A 20,067-nucleotide genomic window follows, 5' to 3' on the forward strand; every position below is an offset into this window, starting at 1 on the left:
GTTGAACGGATGGATGGATGAATGGATGGATAGATGGGTGGGTGGATGCACGAGTGTCTGCATGCCTCCCGCAATAGCCTGGTCAAGCTCCAGAGCAGCCGCGTCAGGGTCCCTTCCCCCGAGCCCCGCCCCGGTCGACCCCACCTTTCCGCGCCGCTCCGCCCCGCCGCCCCCTTCCCGGTGGCCCCTCCCCGCGCAGGTCCCGACTCCAGCCGCACCTCCTCCGACTCTGCAGTGGCGGCGGGGTGGCGAGCCGGAGCGCCAGCGGGCCAGGGCCGGAGCCGAGCCGGGGTCGGGGAAACAGCGGGGACCCTCGGAGGCGGGGCCAGTGGGACCGCGATGGGCGTGGAGATCGAGACCATCTCCCCGGGAGACGGTACCGGGTGGCGGAGCCGGGGGAGGAGGAGGGGTCTCGGGGCGGAGCCCGGCGGGCGGGGGTCCGATTCCGAGGTGGCGCGGAGGGTGCTGAACAGGGAGAGCTGGCCTAGGATGGGGGAGGCGGGAGAAGACCCTAGATGGGACTGTTGGATGTCTAGCACACATCCTTCGCCATCCCCTTGCGCGCCTGCTCACCTAGAGGAACGAAGGCGGCGGCTGGGAGGCTGGGGTCTGCGGCCCGCCACCGCCCCGGGGGCCTCGGGCTGCCGCTGCCCGCGGCTGGAACCGCTCGATTATCCGCTACTCCTGATTTCCTAGGGCCGTTTTTTAGCTCCGCTTTCCCAGCCCTGCTGGGTGAGCTCTGGAAACAGGGGAAAGGACATGCTTTGGGGTCTCTTCTGCTCAGGGCAGCCCCCTTCTAACGCGCCCGCCTCCCGGCCTCTGGTTGGGCGGCCCCTGCGATCTGGGCATTGAGACGCTGTAGGGACCGACCCAGTCTGGGAATGATGGAGCGCTTCTTCCACTGCCTCTGCATCTTGCTTTATCCTCCCTGTCCCACTCAGCCTCTCCGTCCATCCTGTCCACTCCCATGGCTTTCATTATAGGCTGCAAACCGATGGTCTCCAAACTTAAGCCTCCAGCCCAGGCCTCCAATCTGAGTTCCAGGTGGTCCGTTTATCCAGCTGCTGCTCAGCCTCTATCTGCACATCCCACAGATCCCTCAAAGTCAGCAAGTCCAAAACAGGACTCATGCTCCTGGTCTCCTCCGCTCCCTAGCACTCCTCTGTGTTCCCTTGTTTCCTGCCTCAGGATTGGCACCAGTCACTTTCCCAAGCCAGACATTACAGGCATCACCCTTCTGTAATTGAGTTTGGATGTGCCAGGAGTAGCTATTTCTTTATTTCTTAAACCAAACTTAATTCAGACTGGAGCCCTCATTTCTGCAGGATTTGACAGGCAAACTGCATGTCAGACATTATTGACACTCCCCCACCCCCAGGAAATTGGAGGGACTCTTGGTTCTTGGCCACCCTCCTTATTGAAAAGCAGTGGTCCCTAGAAGTCCCAGCCACAACCTTGGATCACCCATGGGCTGCAGGCTTCTTTTTCCATGCTGGGAACCATGGTGCTGCGCCCCAGGAAGCATCTCCCTGAGACCTTTTTACCCCCCGGGGCACTGCCATAGAGTTCTGCCAGTGGCCTCCAGGCCTCTTCTCCTTTCCCTGGTTCAAAGAAGCCTTTAGAGTTTTCTCTCCTTATCCTCCCTCCCTGGCTAGACAAGGGGCATTTTCTCTTGAAGGGGGATCAGATTTTTAGGGAAAGCCTGGAGGAACTTTGGCCTTCTGCTTTTAGCTCAATCTAAACCCCTGAGTCAAGAAAGCACAAAAGGGCCAGCTACCATGCTATAATCCAGAGGGGGCAATGTACCAATTAATATTTCAATGACTACGCTGCAGTGCTGGGGATGCCTGCCTTGGTGGAGCCCACACCAAATCCTGCCAAGTTCTTCTGCTGAATATTTCTAAGGCTCCATCTCCTCAGCCCCTGCCCTAGTTCAGGCCAACATCATCTCTCACCTGGATTTCTGCAGTCTCTAAACGGGTCTCCCCACCTCTATTCTCACCTCCTGGCCTTCCATCTGGCCTCCCACCCCACCCCCACCATTTTCCCCACCACAGCCTGAGCACTCTTTAAAATGCATATTTGACCATGCCCCTCCTTGGGCATAAAACGTTTTAATTAATCTTACTTTTTCTCCAGGCAGACAGTGATACAGCCTCCTGTTACCTTCCACGCTAGAGCCTCATCTCTTACTACCAGTACCTACCCCCACCACCAACTTTTCCTCCGGCTTTATCAAGCTGTCTGCCAGTTGTTAAATATACCAGTCATTCTGCAAATATTTATTGAGCATATACTGTGTGCTAGACCCTAGGATTACACAGCAGGGAACCAGACGGGCTCCCACTACTGCTCAATTTGAAGCCTTTGAACATGTGGTTCACTCTTCCCAAATTATCTCCCTTACTTCCTTGGTAAACTACTCATCTTTTAAGACCCAGTTTAACCATTATCTCCTCTCTGATACTTTCCCTGCTGCTCAGTCAGGTGCTCCCTCCCAAGGGCCCCCATCTAAATGTTGACTCAGCTGTTAGCCCTCACAAGACTTTAAATCCCACTCAAATTTATACCTCCAGTGCAGACTCTCCATCTGTCTACTTGTAGTACAAATTCACATGTCTAAGAGGCATCTTAAGATTGCCACCTGCACAAATCTGTTCCTCATCAGCCTTCCCCATCTCAGGAATCAGCTCCTCCATCCTTCTAGTCGCCCAAACCTAAAACCCAAGCATCGTGGTTGTTTTCTCCTTCTCTCTCATCCTGGACCCCATCTCCATGCCATTAGCATGCCCTGTCAGCTCCAATTCCAAAGTATATTTCCGATCTATTTTACTCTCTTCTCTGCTGCCAACCACTTAAATTCAAGCCATCATTGATTTTCTGTCTGGATTATTGCAACAGGCGCCTAACTGTCCATCCTACACACAGCAGCCAGAATGATCTTATAAAATCTTAATTCAGATTATGTCATTCTCTTGCTTAAAACCTCCAGTGCCTTCCTGCTGCACTTAGAATTAAATCCGGCTCTGCAAGGCCCTGTATGATCTGGCTCTTTCCCACTTGTCTCCACCTCCTTTCCTTCTTTCCAGTCATCTAGTTTCCTTACTGTTTTGTAAATGCACTGATCCTTTTCTGCCTCACAGTTTGTGCGCTTGCTGCTCCCTCTTCCTGCAGTGCTTTTCCCAGCGTATTGCTCATCCTTCAAGTCTCAGCAGAAATGTCATCTTCTCTGAAAGGCTGTCCTGGACCACCCATTCTAAAATGGCCTGTCTCACTGTATCTCTCTGTAATTTATCATTGTGTTTATTTTCTTTAGAGAACTTATCACAATCCATATTGTCTTGTTTATCTGAGTATTGTTTGTCTCCCTTCATTAGAATGTAAACTCCAAAAGAGTAGGGATCTTGTCTGTATAATTCACTGGTGTATCCCAAGATCAGGCCCAGGCCTTGCACACAGCAGGTATTCAGTAAATATTTGTGAATGATTGTGTTTATTCATCCTTGTGCACAGTCATCACCCTGCATTATAATCTATTATTTATGTGTCTGTTTCCCTAACCTCATTGTGAGTTCATAGATTGCTCTGTGTCTCTGGAATCTAGTCCAGGCCTGGCAGAGAGTAGGCTGTCAGAAAGGTTCGTGGAATGGACAAAGGAAAGTAAAAAGAGCAATCAAAGAAAGGAAAAGGACCAGGAGAGTGTGGAGTTGTGGAACCCAAGGAAATAAAGTTCAAATCAAGGCCAGAGAAGTAAAGTGACTAATCTGGTTCGTACAAAGCACAGAGCCAGAACTGGAACCATGGGCATCTCCATGGTATGGAGGGGAATGTGGGCCAGAGCTCTTGGTCACAATCACACCTGAAATGTCCCAGGCGACTTTCTCCAATGCGCTGTTCATTCATCTATTCTCATGTCTCCTTGCAGGAAGGACATTCCCCAAGAAGGGCCAGACGTGTGTGGTGCACTACACAGGTAGGCTTCACTCCCTGAGCCCTCATCCAGACCTGCCCCTCCCCAGGCAGGTCTCTCCTCTGACTTCCCTCCTCAGCTCCCCCAGACCAGGCCCAGAGCCCAAGGCAGCCAAGTCTCCCTCTGACCAGCTATCCCCAACTCCTCCCAGCCAGCCTTGAGGGAATGAAAAAGGGGGCTTGCAAGGTTAACCCCTGCCCTCTTTTTTTTTTTGCGGTACACGGGCCTCTCACTGTTGTGGCCTCTCCCGTTGTGGAGCACAGGCTCCGGACGCGCAGGCTCAGCGGCCATGGCTCATGGGCCCAGCCGCTCAGCAGCACGTGGGATCTTCCCGGACCGGGGCACGAACCCGCGTCCCCTGCATCGCCAGGCACACTCTCAACCACTGCGCCACCAGGGAAGCCCACCCCTGCCCTCTTATACCACCTCCATTCCCCTTCTGTCTGTTGCAGGCAGGGTGGAGCCCTGGCCCTCCTGGTGCTGTCCGATACTTGGAAATTCCTCTTACAGCTCTGAGAGCCCTAACCCTCCCTGCAGACTCCCTTTTCATCCTACAGTGTTATTAGAGCAGAGGAGGTCAGCTTCCTGAGAATTCCCTTTCTTTTTTCAGAAACAGACTATTCAATTCAGCCTACTGTTATTGATCACCTACTGTGTGTGAGATGCTGTGCTGAGCAGTAGGGGCACAAAAATGAAACAAGAGGATCCCTACCTTCATTGGGCTGGGGGGTGGGGTTGGGGGACGGCAGGAAGTCAACTGGAGGCTCTGACGCAGTGTGAGGCATGGGTGGCAGTGGCTGTGTCAGGGTGCTGTGCGGCCAGAGCAGGTCCCGCCTCTGCTGAGCCCTCTTGGATGATCTGCACTGGAAGGCCAGGTGGGCTGAGATCCTGAGGACCACTGGCGGGAAGGTTACAAGCAGATGTTTTTTCCGGGGGTTGAGTGCTCTGCCTTGTGACCTGCTTCCCAACGTGGCAAACTTGGTGACAGCCACTTAGCAGACAGCAAGGCCAGTTTAATTCCTAGGACATAGTCAGATGGGGCCATTTTTAGCAGTTCTCTGGGCCAGTGTGAAGTGCCAGGTTGATTCTAGGCAGACAGTGTGGGTATTTCTCAACAGCTGTGTTGCCGGTCGCTGATGTCAGTGGGCTGGAGCTGTGTTTTATCTCCTGGTGATGTGGCCTAATTACCATGAGTCTTCTGGGGCCTCTGACCTGTGTAATTGATTTATCTGTTCTACATGTTGCAGACAGACCAGTCCTTGTCAAGTTACTCAAACCACAACATCCTTTTGCAAAGACCTTTCACAATACATACAGATAGGAGGCAATGTGCATTAAATACTAACATCAGCCATGAGTGGCTCTGGTCTGGGGAGGGATTGTCTCATCAAACCCAGCAGGAGACTGTATGGGACTTTTTGGTAAACTCTTTTATTATATATAAATACAGTAGAGAATATAACTCTAAGATGTACAGCTCGATGAAATTTTCCTAAAGTGATCACATTTATATAACCACCCCCCAGATCAACAGACATTTCCAGCACCCCCAGGACTCTCCCTCTTGCCTCTTCACAGTCATTACACCTCCCTAAAGGTAAACAGCATTCTAACTTTTTGTCCCTGTGGATTGATTTCACCTGTTTTTGAACTTCATATAAATGGAATTGTAGAGTATGTACTCTTTTGTGTTTAGCTTATTTCACTCATTATGTCACTTTTCTCACTTTTTATGTCTGTGAGATTTATTCAGAGTAGTTTGCTCTTTTTTATTCCTGTACAGGTCATTGTATGAATATATTGCAATTTATCATTTCTACAGTAGATGAACATTTAGATTGTTGTTTGTTTTTAGCTATTATGAATTGTGATGTTTTTTGGTGCACGTGTCGACATTCTGTTTGGCTATATATATGCAGAAGCGGAATTGCCGGGGCACAGGGTTATACCTATGCTCAGATGTAGCAGATCCTGCCAAACAGCTTTCCAAAGTAGTTGTGCCAGTTTCCACTGATACCAGCAATGTCTGAGCATTCCAGTTCTACATCCTCATCAACACTTGGTGTTGTCAGGTTTTTGTTTTGTTTTTGGCCTGTCCTGGTGGTTTTGACTTGCACAGCCCTGATGATTAATGAAGCTGAGGACCTTTTCACGTGCTTCCTGACCATTTGGATATCCTTGTTAGTTCGCCCAAATTTTGTCCACTTAAAAAAAAAATTTGGTGGTCTCTCTTTTTCTTATTGATTTGTAGGAGTTCATCTGTATCCTGGATATGAGTCCTTTGTTGGTTACACCTATTCCAGACAACTCCCATGCTATGGCTTGCCTTTTTACTCCTTTATTGGCATCTTTTGAACAGAATTCTTAATATTAATGAAGTCCTACATATATCAGTCTTTCTTTTATAGTTAGTACAGTTCAGAAATCTTTGTCTATCCCTAGGTCATGAAGATGTTCTATTTATTATTTTATAGAAGCTTTATTATTTTATCTTTCATTTAGGTCTGTGATTCATCTGGAATTGATTTTTTATTTTTTATTTTTTTGCGGTACACGGGCCTCTCACCGCTGTGGCCTCTCCCGTTGCGGAGCACAGGTTCTGGATGCACAGGCCCAGCGGCCATGGCCCACGGACCCAGCCGCTCCGCGGCATGTGGGATCATCCCAGACCGGGGCACGAACCCGTGTCCCCTGCATCGGCAGGCGGACTCCCAACCACTGCGCCACCAGGGAAGCCCCTGGAATTGATTTTTATGTGTGAGTGAAACAGGGGTTCACTTTGATGTTTCATTTTCCCCCATATGCCTATACAGTCAATCCAGCAACATTAATAAAAAAAAAATCATCCTTTATCCATTGCATTCAGTGGCACCTTTGTCAAATCAGGTCACCATGTATCTGTGGGTCTGTTTCTGGACTGCATGGTTTTGGATGAACCTGCAGCAGTAGATAACAGTATATGGTCTGAAGTGGATTAAGTCATATGAAACCTGAAGAAATTGGGGAGTGAGCAAATCAGTCTTTAAATGGAGTGTGTGAATGTGTGTGTGCACCTATCCATATGTGTATTGTACAAGTATGTGTCTGTGTGAATGTATTATATCTGTGTATCTAAATATTTTCCTAGCATCTGGCCATCGGGATTTTCTTCTGAGGGTCTATGCATATATACATGTGAGCATGCATGCGCATCTCTGAATATCTTAGCAACCTGTGTGTATGCATGAGTTTGTATTTGATTTCCTATATTTGATACAGAAGGATCTATCTGTTTGCATCTCTGTGTAGCGATAGGGTTTTCTTCTTTGCCTGATTTAGTACCCAGGGCAAGAGCACAATTCATTCTGCCCAGAAAATAGGTAAATAAGAATGTCTCTTATATACATTTATGTTGTAGAAATTAGGAAGTGGAATCACAGATGCTCAGATACTGAGCAGGCCCAGACCTTTCATGTTAAACATGGCAAATCTGAGGCCATGAGAGAGGAAGTAATTTGCCTCACTTCACACAATGAGTTAGTGTCAGAGTGAAGTCAGAATCCAGTCTCTGAATTTACAGGTTAGGCCTTTCTCTGGTCCCAAACTGCCTTCTGTTGTGGTCCAGGGGCCACAAGAAGTCATGGAATAGCATCATTTACAGAATGTCTGATCTTTGAACTAGAGACACCAGTAAGAACAGAAAATAGAAGAGCAGCTCTTGGGTCTTAGGCAGCTGGACTGAGACAACACATGTACATCATGGATGACAAGGTATTTGCAGCTGGAGGCTGAGGGGTGCTCCAAACTGCTAAGACGACACTCGGGGTGTTCTGGGTTCACATATCTCCTTTGTATGAGGTCTGGAGGCCACCACTGACTGGCTGGGTCAGTTTTTAAAAAAAAATTTTATTTACTTATTTATTTTTGGTTGTGTCGGGTCTTAGTTATGGCATGTGGGATCTTTCATTGCAGTGCACAGGCTTCTCTCTAGTTGTGGTGCGCACAGGCTCTAGAGCGCGCAGGCTCAGTAGTTGCAGCTCATGGGCTCTCTAGTTGTGGCATGCAGGCTCCAGAGCGCACGGGCTCTGTAGTTGCGGCACGCGGGCTCTCTTGTTGTGGTGCATGGGCTTAGTTGCCCTGCGGCACGTGGGATCTTAGTTCCCCAGCCAGGGATCGAACCCGTGTCCCCTGCATTGGAAGGTGGATTCTTGACCATTGGACCACCAGGGAGGTCCCTGTCTGGGTCACTTTACAGTTACAGTTCACTGTAGTAAAGGATGATATGATCTTTGGGTTTTGCATGTTGGGGGAACCTTGGGCAGACCAGGTGCGGACTCAGCCTGAGGATGAAATGCCTGGGAAAACAGACCTCAGGTTGAGGCAGCTCCATGATAAAAGTTGCAAAATGTGCAGAAGTACTTGAGAAAGGTATAACCTGAATAGGGCAGGGGAGGGAAGGAAGGGGAGGGCAGAGAGAAGGTTATCAGGCAAACAGTAGCTAGATCTTAAAGTGCCTGGATACGATGTAGGCATTTGGATTCTGCCTCTGGGGAGTTACTGAAGTATTTTAAGCAAGGGAGTAATAGAATCAGGTATGTGTTTAAAAAAAAAAATCATTCTGGGAACAGTATGGAGAATGGATTGGAGGAGTAAGAACAGAGCAAAAAGGCCAGTTAGAGTTGGTTCCTGTACACAGGTGAGATATGATGGTGGCTTGATGAGGACACAGGGTGGTGGTAATAGAAATGGAGAAAATAGCTGGACTCCAAAGATATGTAGGACTTGGTGATAGGCTGAATGTGGAAGTATCCAGGTTTCTTGCTTGGCCAACAGGACGGATGGGGAGGACTGAAAGACAGAAGGTTTGTACAGAATAGGAATTCCATTTTAGACATGTTGAACCTGAACTGGGAGTTAGCTCATGACCACAGTTATTTTCCACCCTATCCTTGCTTTCACAGGAATGCTCCAAAATGGGAAGAAATTTGATTCATCCAGAGACAGAAACAAACCTTTCAAGTTCAGAATTGGCAAACAGGAAGTCATCAAGGGTTTTGAAGAGGGCGCAGCCCAGGTAGGATGAGGATCCTTGTTAAGGGGGATTTGAGGAGCTGGGGGTCTGCGCTCAGCACTCTGCCCTCCACCCTCACCCTATCACAGACCACTACTGCTTTGACTCCACTGTCAGGGCCTGGTGATGCCACCTAGTTTCAGTCGTGGCTTTGTGTCCCCACCCTTTTAGTTGCCAGCATGACTCCTTTGTCACTGGGGGCTCTCATCCCAAGCACATCTCCCCAGCTAGTTCTGAGCAAGCCTGTGAGCTACCAGCTGTTTGGGACTGAGGCAGCAGAAGAGTTGGGGTGGGGGAGGCCAAGGTGATTTTTTTTTTTTAACTTAAAAAAAAAACCCAGTTTCAGACTTGCAAAAACATTGCAGGTAGAGTTCCCGTATACTCTTTACCCAGCTTCCCCAAATGTTAATGTTTTACATAACCATAGTACAGTGACGAAAACCAGGACATTAACATTGATACAATACTATTAACCAATCTATTCAAATTTTTGAGTCGGTTATTCAAAATTTAAAAATCGATTATTCAAATTTCACCAGTTATCCCACTAATGCCAGACAAGTTCCTGAGGACTGCTGTGATGAGCCCTGGTTCAAACTCTTCTTTGCTCTGTGAAGTCATGTGATGCTCCTTTCTGTGGCCTCTAATCTTTAAATCTCTCTAATGAACTGCTTCTGTCACCTACTTGAGCGTGTACATGTACATGTGCTCTTTATACACCTCTTTAGGCTTCTCTGGAAGAAGAAGGAAAAATTATGAACAAATAGAAGTGTTGGGCCGTACACTAATTGAATAACCAGCAGTGTTTGTTGGATGAATGAATTTGAGACAACTTTGTAGAAGTTATTTTCCCGCAGTCAAGTCTCTGTTAGTCTGAGGCACAATCTGCATTTGTTACAACTCTTAGCATCACTTCAATGTGCCACGTATAAAACTCATCTCAGATCTTCAGAGTTACCATGAGGATGGTTTGGGAAAATGCCATAGTTATCTTACTTTTTTCTTTTAAATCAAGCTGGGTCCTCTTTCTCCTCTCCCCATCTGCCCCCATCCCTGCTAGATGAGCTTGGGGCAGAGGGCGAAGCTGACCTGCACCCCTGATGTGGCGTATGGAGCCACGGGCCACCCTGGTGTCATCCCTCCCAATGCCACCCTCATCTTTGACGTGGAGCTGCTCAACTTAGAGTGAAGGCAGGAAGGAACTGAAGGTGGCTGGAGATGGCTGCTGCTCACCCTCCTAGCCTGCTCTGCCACTGGGACGGCTCCACCTGCTTGGGGCTCTTGATCAGTGCGCTAACCTCACTGCCCCAAGGCATTATCCATTCTCTCTGCCCAAGTTGCTCTGTATGTGTTCCATCATTGTTCACGCGCATCTTTGCTTGAGGAAACTTCAGTTGCAGATTGAAATGCTTCAGGTTGTGCATTTTGCGTGATGCATGCAGTAGCCATTCCTGATCACAGAACAGATTTCTTGTTCGCACAATCTACACTGCCTTACCTTTACTTAAGCCAGACACACAAGGTGCTCAGACATGAAATGTACATGGTGTACACAGAGGGACTTGAGCCAGTTGCCTTTGCTGTCACTTTCTCTCTCAGAAATTCTGCTGACTTAAACAATGTTCTTTTTGGAAATGATATGAAAAATAAAGGCTCTGTGCTTGACAAATTCCTGTCCATCCTTATTGAAGGTAGAAAGTGCTTTAAGGACCACATAAGTCAGTTGCCCTTGGGAAAACAGTGGAAAGGAGAAGTAGCCAGGAGAGTGATAATAAATACAGTACAGGTTTCCCCCACTATCTGAAAGTAGAAAGTAGAGCATTCCTATGAAGCCTTTTGTAAGCTGAAATGGTATAAAGCGAAGAAGCAATTACCTGAGGGCACATCTTGCTTACGGATGCATGAAATAAATCGAGATAAAAGCACAGATGCTCACAGACACAGTTCAAAGCTATGACAGCTTGATGCCGAGATGCTGAGTATAGTTCTTGGGGAAGGAGCTTGGTGGTGTCACTTTCACTGCTCAGGGTTCATACTGCCTCTATAATGGCTCTGAACGCTATTTTTGCTTTTCTCCTTTTTTCATAAAAGCAAAAATCCTTTCTGGATTTCTTTCGTGCAGCAAAAACAGGTACTCCTGTAGGTCTTTCCTAAAAGTGAATTAGCATGAAGCAAACTTTCGAAAAGCAGTGGATACTTGTAGCTCCGATGTACCTATTGTATTTGCTGGGCCTTGTTCTATTTTTAATTTTTTCTAATTTTAAAATAAAATTACCACCAATCCTCTAAGCAGCCCCACAAGGTAGGTTATGACTTGCCACTCACCTCACAGGCTCAGAATTCCCCTCTGAGTACCTAAAGGAATACATTGTGCTCAAAACACAGTTTAGCAATCAAATGTGGGATTTGAAACTTTAGGTGATCAATCATGAAATCTACATTTGGACTTAGAATAAGAAGGATGAGCTCCCTTCTTGAAAAAGTGCATTTTGTGCACCTAAAGAAATGAGGGTGTGTTAGGCCTCAGAGCCACACACTAACTCACATTAGGAAGTTACTTTTGAAAATAAATGTGTGCTTATTTTCATGTAGATCTGCTCTAACTTTACAGTGGGGAATGACTTCTGAGAAGAATGTATGATTTTGAACTTGTTTCCACATATGCTGCTTAATCTACATTTATTATAACTTACAGGACTTTCCAGTTAGGCTTTACAACCAGCCTGCTTATTGATATGCGTTAGTGTACGTCAGCGGAGCCTGTGGCAATGTAGCTAAGAGATTTTTCTTTTAGTTGGCATGGGTGAGAAAAGCTCTTGGCCATAGTCAGAGTTATTCTGTCAGCGATGTCTTGGAATTGTTTCAAGACTGAGGGAGGGGCAGGTAACAGGTACTGTTAGTTTCCTTCATAGACTCATTGATAACACATCACATGACGATACATGTGATATGGGGACACAACATCTTGATTATTTTATGTATCCCTTTTGTCTCCAAGAAGTCCTGGCTGTATTCCCCTGCTGAGGACTGAGGAGTTAATGAAGATGCAGTGCTTTAAGATGCAGAAAATGAAATGAGAAAGGGGCTGCTTTGCTTTTAATCACCAGTCCCTGTGCTCACCTCTGCAGTGGGACCAGACCAGTCAAAAGGTGCTGCACTCATTCCTTTCTGGGGGGTTTCCTTCAGAATGTCTTGGTTCCTAGCTTTCCTCAATGATACAAATGTCTATAATTTCTCAGAACTCAGCCTGTATAAAAGACAGTCACGTTTTCTGCTGTGACACCAATAGGATAACTAAAAATAGCACCAAGGACCATTTCAGGTGCCCATTATGGAGTCACATAAAAGATCTGTCTAGAGTATTTATAGCCAATGTGGTAATAGGAGGCACTAAGAAGAGGTGGGGGGGGGAAGCAAATACCTACTGGCTAGCACCTGGAGATGATATGATACTAGGCTTCACAGGCCCTGCTTTACTGACACTCTTAAAACTGCACCTTCAATGCCTAGTGCAGAGGACTGATGACTGTAACTATGTCCTCAGCATTTTACTACACACAGACATGGCAGAGCAGAGGCTCAGTATTTGTCCACTGAATTAAAGTTCTTGTAACATAACTGGAACAGGCTAAACAATTTCGAAATTAGAGGGCATTTTTTTAAACTCTTAACTTCAGGTCATGAAATTCAACTAACAGATATATTAATCAAAATGACAGGCCTGCCATAACTTTCAGTAGAAGGAATTTCCCCTTTTATTAATTTAAAACAACTTATACTAGGGGCAAGTCAGTCTGCCATTTATACAAATCACACTATAAGTCTAATTTGTCATCCCCTTACAAAAGTCTTTTAGAAAATTCTTTTTATATTTGTAAATACCTAAAAGCACACTGTGCATTACAAAAATTAGTAAGAAACTCATAAAACAGTCACAAGAAAATTACAGCTGTGGCTCCTTTGTCATCTTCCTGCCCTTATAGAAATGACTCTTTCTACTCTTTAACAGTGCTTTCAAAAAGCACTCAGGCATAATTAATAAATAAGACAATTATTTCTTCATTTTCAATAGTAGGCTTTGAGAAGACAGTACAAAAAGTATAAAATAGCCCATTTTCTTACAGTAATGTTAGTTTTGAAAGCTAAATGCATTTAAAAGTAGAATAGGCTTTTGTCCATTTAAATGATTCAGTGCTTGTACCCTTCAAATTGATTTTGGATTATAGTTATATACAAAACAATTAGTCCATGTTTTTCCATTTAGCCCATGCCTAAACTATAAAAAGAAAATTATAGCTATCTCCTCCAAGCTGCTGAGCTATGATGAATGTGGTAATAACCATACTATTTCCACGCCATGGGAGTCTGTGATTATAAGAATAAACATTAAGTATTTTATGGCAAAGATATACTGTGAGCTAAGGTCCAAAATATACACAGACACTTACTAACTAAAGGGAAAAGTACATAAATACATCTTAGACGTGTAACAACAAATAGCACCACCCAAGCAGCTTGCTCTCACATTTCTAACCATGTGCTGTCATCTGAATGACCATTTCTAGAATAAACCTGTAAGGACAAGGGTACCCATACTGACAAAGGTACGTTGTTAACTGTAAAGCAAGTATTCAAGTGTACTCATGTGGCTAATAACTAGTTGATGTAAAAAAGCAGCTTTTGGACTTCCCCAGCAGTCCACTGGTTAAGACTCTGTGCTTCCAATGCAAGGGGCTCGGGTTTGATCTCTGGTCGGGGAACTAAGATCCCACATGAGGTGCGGCCAAAAAAGTATTTAAAAAAAAAAAGTAAAAAGCAGCTTTTTATGTAAGCACTTTATTCATTCACTCAACATGATAAGCTTTGGATCTGTGAAGTGGAGATACCTACACCTTCACTAAGTTGTTATGGAGATTTCATTATTAATAGACATTCAATAAGTAACAGTACTCTTAACAAGTTCCTTTGATGGCTAAGCACTGTACTGGTCACTGGAGGCATTAAGAATATCAAAAGGTCCCCATCCTCAAGAAACTCAGTCTCTAGGACCACCTACCACCGAACAATTCTTGATATGGTTCAACTGCTGTTTTATTATTTTTTTTCTGGTATAATACAGAAGGAGAAATTTTAAGATAAAACACTGTCATGTTTTACAAAAAGTTACAAGTTTATTAACATAATATATTCTAAAATATATCAAAGTTTCAAGGAGGTCTTTTTGAATCTCAAATAAGAAATCACAACATTCACTATTAGTTAAAAAAAAAAGGGTCATTCATGGGTTTCAAACAGTCCAAATGAAAATGCAGAAAACGTTTACTTTGGTGGATCTGTGTTGATGCCATATTTCTCCTTGAGAAGCTTCAACTGTTCTTCCTTCTTCTTTGTGTCCATCTTCTGAAATGCCTGAAAATGTGGTAAGCACCAAAGTTAACAGTTACCAATCTACAGTCAAATGAATTTCACCAATAGCAGTAGCTAGAAAAGAACTCAGGGTACACATCTCCCCTAGTGCTGGTACAGCTCTCTACTAACTCTTACATGGAGTCCCCATGTGATGAGAACCATGGCCATACTTACCCTGTTGGCATTATAGTACAAAACCACGAGGTATCTGTTGCAAACATTGAATCCTGACAGGTGATCACACGCATTCTTGGCATCAAAGATGTCTTCATAGACCACATAAGCTGTTCCTCTAGTTTCAGGTGTGTTCCCCCTACCGAGTTAAATTGGACTTAATTAAAATACACATTTACCTGAAAACCATTAAAGGAAATAGATACTATGGACAGGTATGCTGGATAAGCCTATAATTTCTCAAAACATGTAACTTTTGTTTTTATTTTAAGTAAAATAGCTCAGGTTAAACTGTTATATCAAGAATACTAATATGGCTACTAAAGCAATAGCAGCAAAGAACTAGCTTGAAACTTTCAGTTTTCATGTTCACTGCTCTAGTCTTTCCTACTTCTCATACTAAGAATCAATTTTCAGTTTTACACTGGAAAGTATGCTACCTTAGGAATGATAGCTGTGATTAGTCAGCAGTGTCTAGAATGGGGTTTTTCTTACTATGCATTTATGCAACAGAACCAATACTTTAGTTATTTACCACACTAGTCCCTTGTTTCTAAAGATTCTGATTTTCTCCCTCACTCTAATTTTAGTTCCAGTCCTTAAAAATAAGACAACCTCGGGATCTTCCTGGTGGTCCAGTGGTTAAAACTCCACGCTTCCAGTGCAGAGGGCACGGGTTCGATCCCTAGTCAGGGAACTAAGACACATACCACACAGTGCGGCCAAAACCACCCCTCCCAACAAACAAAAAAACCCACAAAAAATCTCCATCAATGTAGGGAACAGAAGTTTCTTGGTAATATTTTACTAAAGTTTACCAAATCCATAAAAATAAAACCATTTTGTGTCTGTAGAAGGAGGTGGGGTTGGAAGGAAGCCCCTACCAGGAAGATAGCAAAATTATAAATGATACACAGGAAAACAGCAACCACCATCCTTTATGGCCAGGAAAGGATGTCCTCCAATGTAAAGAGCCAATGTAGTTTCTTCCACGTTTCTTAGAAGATTCATTGCTTGCTTGCTTATGTATTTATTTATTTGGCTGCACCACATGGCATGCAGCATCTTAGTTCCCCAACCAGGAATTGAACCTGTGCCCCCTGCAGTGGAAGCTCGGAGTCCTAATCACTGGACCACCAGGGAATTCCCCCAAGATTCATTGCCCTTTTAAAACAAGAGTCAACTCCCAACTTTCACATATTCATTTTTAATAATATCTGCACTTTTATGCATTACACAGCCCTGTGTAGCTGGAGAAAAGGGCTGGGTCTCTGGAGGGATTGGGTTTGAAGTGTGCTTGTTGGTGGGGTTACCTGTGAGCCAGAGCAGAATGCTGGAAGGTGGCTGGAAGTGGAAAGCGGAAGCTGGATCTCACTCATGGATATGGAGCGGCTTCCTGTGTAGGTGTTCCTTGCCACCTCCTCTCCTCACCTCACCAGCTTCCGTTAGGGGAGGAGCTAGGGAAGTGTGAGGAGCAACAAACTGCAGGTGGCAGATGGCCATGTGCTTGTGAGTGGGGACAGCTGGCAGAGGTCCCATTCAGCTTATGCTCCAGTAAGCTAAAGATGGATCCCCTTTCCTCCATCTGTGTTCTATCTACCCAATGCAACTGCAGAATAAGGTTTATTAACTGCCACAGTCCCTGCAGAGGTTCAAGGAAAGGCAGTGGGCCCCATGGGAAGGGGAGGCACCTGCCTAGATCTGATCTAGGACGAGACTACAGTCTTGGGCCCTGGTCAGAGCTTGTGCTTCCTGTAAAAGGGGATGGGATAGGTATAGGGCGCCGGGTGGTTGGAGGGTGCCAGTGTCATCAAACACTCTCACTTTGTCATGGGCCTGATGAAAACTTTTATAATATTCTTTACTCGCTGCAAATAATCTAACAACTTTTGGACTTCTGACTTTTAACCATTTTCTAGAATGCTTTAGGTATGAAAATTGGGACTACCCAAAGGAAAAAAACACTGTCCCAAAGATTTTCCCAAAAAGTCTACTAATTTTTCCTTCAGAATAAAACCATAAAAAACTCAACAACAATTTAAGTTCCTTAAGGGCAAACATGACCTTATATTTTATTTTACTCCCACAGTGCTATGCATTCAGCAAGTGCTAATAAGCATTTGAAGGGTGGAGATCTACTTTCTCCTATCAGTTCTCTCACACATCTTTTCTCCAGGAAGCTAACAAAACAAAAGCATCTCTCTTCCTTCCTCTTACATCTTCTTAGGAAGTAGAATAGGGAGAGGCGCTAATTCCATTTTAAAGACTCTCCATCTCAATTTAAAAAAGCGGTACTGATGAACCTAGTGGCAGGGCAGGAATAAAGATGCAGACGTAGAGAACAGACTTGAGGGCACGGGGGGCTGGGGTGGGGTGGGGTGGGGGAACTGGGATGAAGTGAGAGAGTAGCATGGACATATATACACTACCAAATGTAAAATGGATGGCTAGTGGGAAGCTGCTGCATAGCACAGGGAGATCAGCTTGGTGCTCTGTGACGACCTAGAGGGATGGGATAGGGAGGGTGGAAGGGAGGCTCAAGAGGGAGGGCAGGGCTTCCCTGGTGGCGCAGTGGTTGGGAGTCCGCCTGCCAATGCGGGGGACACGGGTTCGTGCCCCAGTCTGGGGGGATCCCGCACGCCGCGGAGCGGCTGGGCCTATGAGCCATGGCCGCTGAGCCTGTGTGTCTGGAGCCTGTGCTCCGCAACGGGAGAGGTCACAGTAGTGAGAGGCATGTGTACCGAAAAAAAAAAAAAAAAAGAGGGAGGGGATATGGGGATATATGTATACATATAGCTGATTCATTTTATTGTACAGCAGAAACTAGCACAACATTGTAAAGCATTTATACTGCAATGAAGATGTAAAAAAAAAAAAAAGACTCTCCATCTCAAGCGCCCCAGCCCCTAATTATCAACCTAATATCTTGATCTCCACATTGTAATTTTAATTAAAAACATGTACTTGCTACCTACTATATGTTAAGCACTGAGTCAACATTATTTTCTTGATTGGTGGTAAAAGCTTAAAGTGAAAATAAGAAAACCTAATTGTGTAACTTAACCTCTCTGAGCTTCAGCTGCTTCATGTGTCAAATAGTGACATCAGGCTCCATCACCTGTCATACCTTACTCATGGCTTTAATAATCAAAATCAAAGCACCGGGAGTCTACTATATGCCAGTTAAGGTGACCAATTATCCTACATGTGAGGAAAAAGCTGGGCAACTTGTCTAGGGTCACATGGCTGGTAAAAGGGCCTGCAGTAGAATCTCGTCTCCTGAGAATCTCGTCTCCTGAGTTTCTTCTGTACACTATTCTTGTATGTCTAGAACAGGAGTTCTCAACCTAGAGTCCATGTACCCACTGAAATCACTTGCAAAACGTTGTGTGTATTCTGTAGAAAGGGTCAAAAGCTTTTATCAAATATGCAAAGAGAGTTCCTAAAAAGGACAGCTGCTCTATAACACTTCATTTTCATTCCTGTTTGAGTACCAATGATGATATATTTCTAGCTCTTGGTTTACTTTCTGGAGGGATAGTGATCATTGTAAAAGAGAGTCCTCAAGATCTCAGAGTTCTAAAAGCCATGGAGGAACTCTCAGGTCATAAAAGAAAATGTATTAAGAAAGGGATATTCCAATTAAAAATAAAAAGCTTAGAAATCCTCTTAGATGGACTCAGGTAATTGGCTTATGTATACTAGTTAAAATGACAGCAGCTGTGGTACTGTGTAGGGATTCAATTTAGAATCAGAAGATTTTATCACTAAATAGCTGTGTGAAGCTAGAAAGGTACTTTACTCTCTAAGCCTTAGTCTCATCTGTGAAAGAGTCACTCTCACCTCCACACAGGGCTGTAGTGTTGGTGATGCAAACAAAAGCACCTATTACAACTGGCATATAGCAGATGTTAAACATCATTTGAAGGTATGAACCCCAATCTTTAAATTAAAACACGGATTTATGTTATAATTATTTTGCCCTACACTTTTAAATCTTCAATAGAAAGCTATAGTTGAAAAAAAAAGCATTTTTCTGTTACTTTTATATCCCTTTGCACAGCTTATTCAGAAATTCTGGAATCAGTAAAGGAGATGGTGAAGAGTGTTGAGAGAGTTAGAGTTAATGCATATAAAAACCACAGTAGAGTACTTCTTAACTAATAGTACGTATGTAATAAATGTTGGTTCTTTCTCTTCCCATCCATTCCCCTCAAACCACTCATTACTACTTCATGCTCTCTATAATTTCACAACTACCATTCTTGGCTCTCACTGAGCTGGATCATGAGGGTCTCTGTAGGTACTTTTCCCTTGGTCTCTATGCTCTTGGTTAGGCCCTCTGTCAGCTATAATTCTGAGATTATAAATTACGCAATCATTTTCTTTCTTTTTCAATCATTTTCTTTTAAACGACATTTCAAAAGTCTCAGTAAGACTCACACTCTGATTTGACGAATAGGTCCATATTTCCCAAATATATCATACATTTCTTCAGCCGTGATTTTGTAGGGCAAATTTCTTATATACAAAATTCGATTTACTTCAGGTGGAAGTCGAATCTAAAATGAAAAATAATGTGTTGTTACTATAATCAGAGGCAGGAGTGCTATCATTTTTTAAAAAATTCTCATAATAAATTCTAATAAAGATGATGCATAATTTTTATAAGCCAAGAATAAGAATTATAATCTGATATTACTGAAAATGGCACGCTCTTTGGAAAAGCATTGGTTTTAGGGAGGACTATTAGTAGGAACTAATAAGGGGCTACTACAAAACCCAGGTTTTCAGTCACTACAGGTAAACAAAGATCTCCAACCTCATTTAAAAGTCCTCAATGCCACAGACATGTGTGGGACAGAACAAGGGAACTGTTCCTGTTTGCTGGATAATAAAACTCCCACTGATGACCATTCTGGGGTCTTCTCAGGAACTTGTTCTATCAATGATCTCTTTCTTTTGAATTTACAGCCTTTCCCTCACCATTGGCTTCTTTTATTACTCACGTGAGCAGCTGCTTATGTACTCCCAACTGTTACACAAAACAAAACACTTATTTGGATCCCTCTTCATTCACTCAAATGTTTAATGAGTGCCTTCATTATATATACACCAGGCAAGGTATTAGGATTACAGAGTGAAGGAAAAAAGACAAGTTTTCTGCCTTTCCTGAATTTATCAGCCCTCTATTTGCTATCCTATCTTGTTCTTTTTTCTTTTCTCTCAGTCAAGCATATGAAAAGAGGCAGGTTATACTCACTGCTTCTTTAGTTCATAACACTCATCAGCCTACCACAAACTAGCTCCTACTCCAGCACGCTGATGAAAAATGCTTTTATGCACTAAGACCTTTCACTTGCAGTGTTCTTTTTTTTTTTTTGCATTAAAAAAAAATTTGGGGTGGGGGCTTCCCTGGTGGCACAGTGGTTGAGAGTCCGCCTGCCAATGCAGGGGACACGGG

The 20,067-nt window shown here is 44.3% G+C and overlaps 2 protein-coding genes across 3 annotated transcripts in view; one reads left to right on the forward strand and one right to left on the reverse strand.

The window, feature by feature from the left end:
• The first annotated feature begins 210 nt into the window (after positions 1–210).
• Positions 211–10,689, forward strand: FKBP1B (FKBP prolyl isomerase 1B). 2 transcript variants are annotated; one of them, XM_007455496.1, is made up of 4 exons: positions 211–376; positions 3,926–3,973; positions 8,911–9,023; positions 10,036–10,689. In XM_007455496.1, exons 1-4 carry the CDS (start codon positions 340–342, stop codon positions 10,078–10,080), a joined length of 243 nt encoding a protein of 80 aa, XP_007455558.1. In that variant the 5' UTR covers positions 211–339; the 3' UTR covers positions 10,081–10,689. The 2 variants fall into 2 exon arrangements, with proteins under 2 accessions (XP_007455558.1, XP_007455557.1); XM_007455495.1 differs by having other exon boundaries at positions 10,081–10,689.
• A 3,480-nt stretch (positions 10,690–14,169) lies between these two features.
• The window catches only part of SF3B6 (splicing factor 3b subunit 6), an 8,039-nt gene continuing 2,141 nt past the window's right edge, over positions 14,170–20,067 (reverse strand). The window contains exons 2-4 of the mRNA XM_007455497.1: positions 19,047–19,165; positions 14,604–14,742; positions 14,170–14,429 (exon numbers count right to left, since the gene is read on the reverse strand). Coding sequence (XP_007455559.1) covers positions 14,340–14,429; positions 14,604–14,742; positions 19,047–19,165 — 348 coding nt within the window. The 3' untranslated portion in view covers positions 14,170–14,339. The remainder of the gene's footprint in view (positions 14,430–14,603; positions 14,743–19,046; positions 19,166–20,067) is intronic.

The sequence above is a fragment of the Lipotes vexillifer genome, unplaced genomic scaffold, assembly GCF_000442215.2.
Source record: "Lipotes vexillifer unplaced genomic scaffold, Lipotes_vexillifer_v1.1 scaffold131, whole genome shotgun sequence".
Taxonomy (NCBI): Eukaryota; Metazoa; Chordata; class Mammalia; order Artiodactyla; family Lipotidae; genus Lipotes; species Lipotes vexillifer.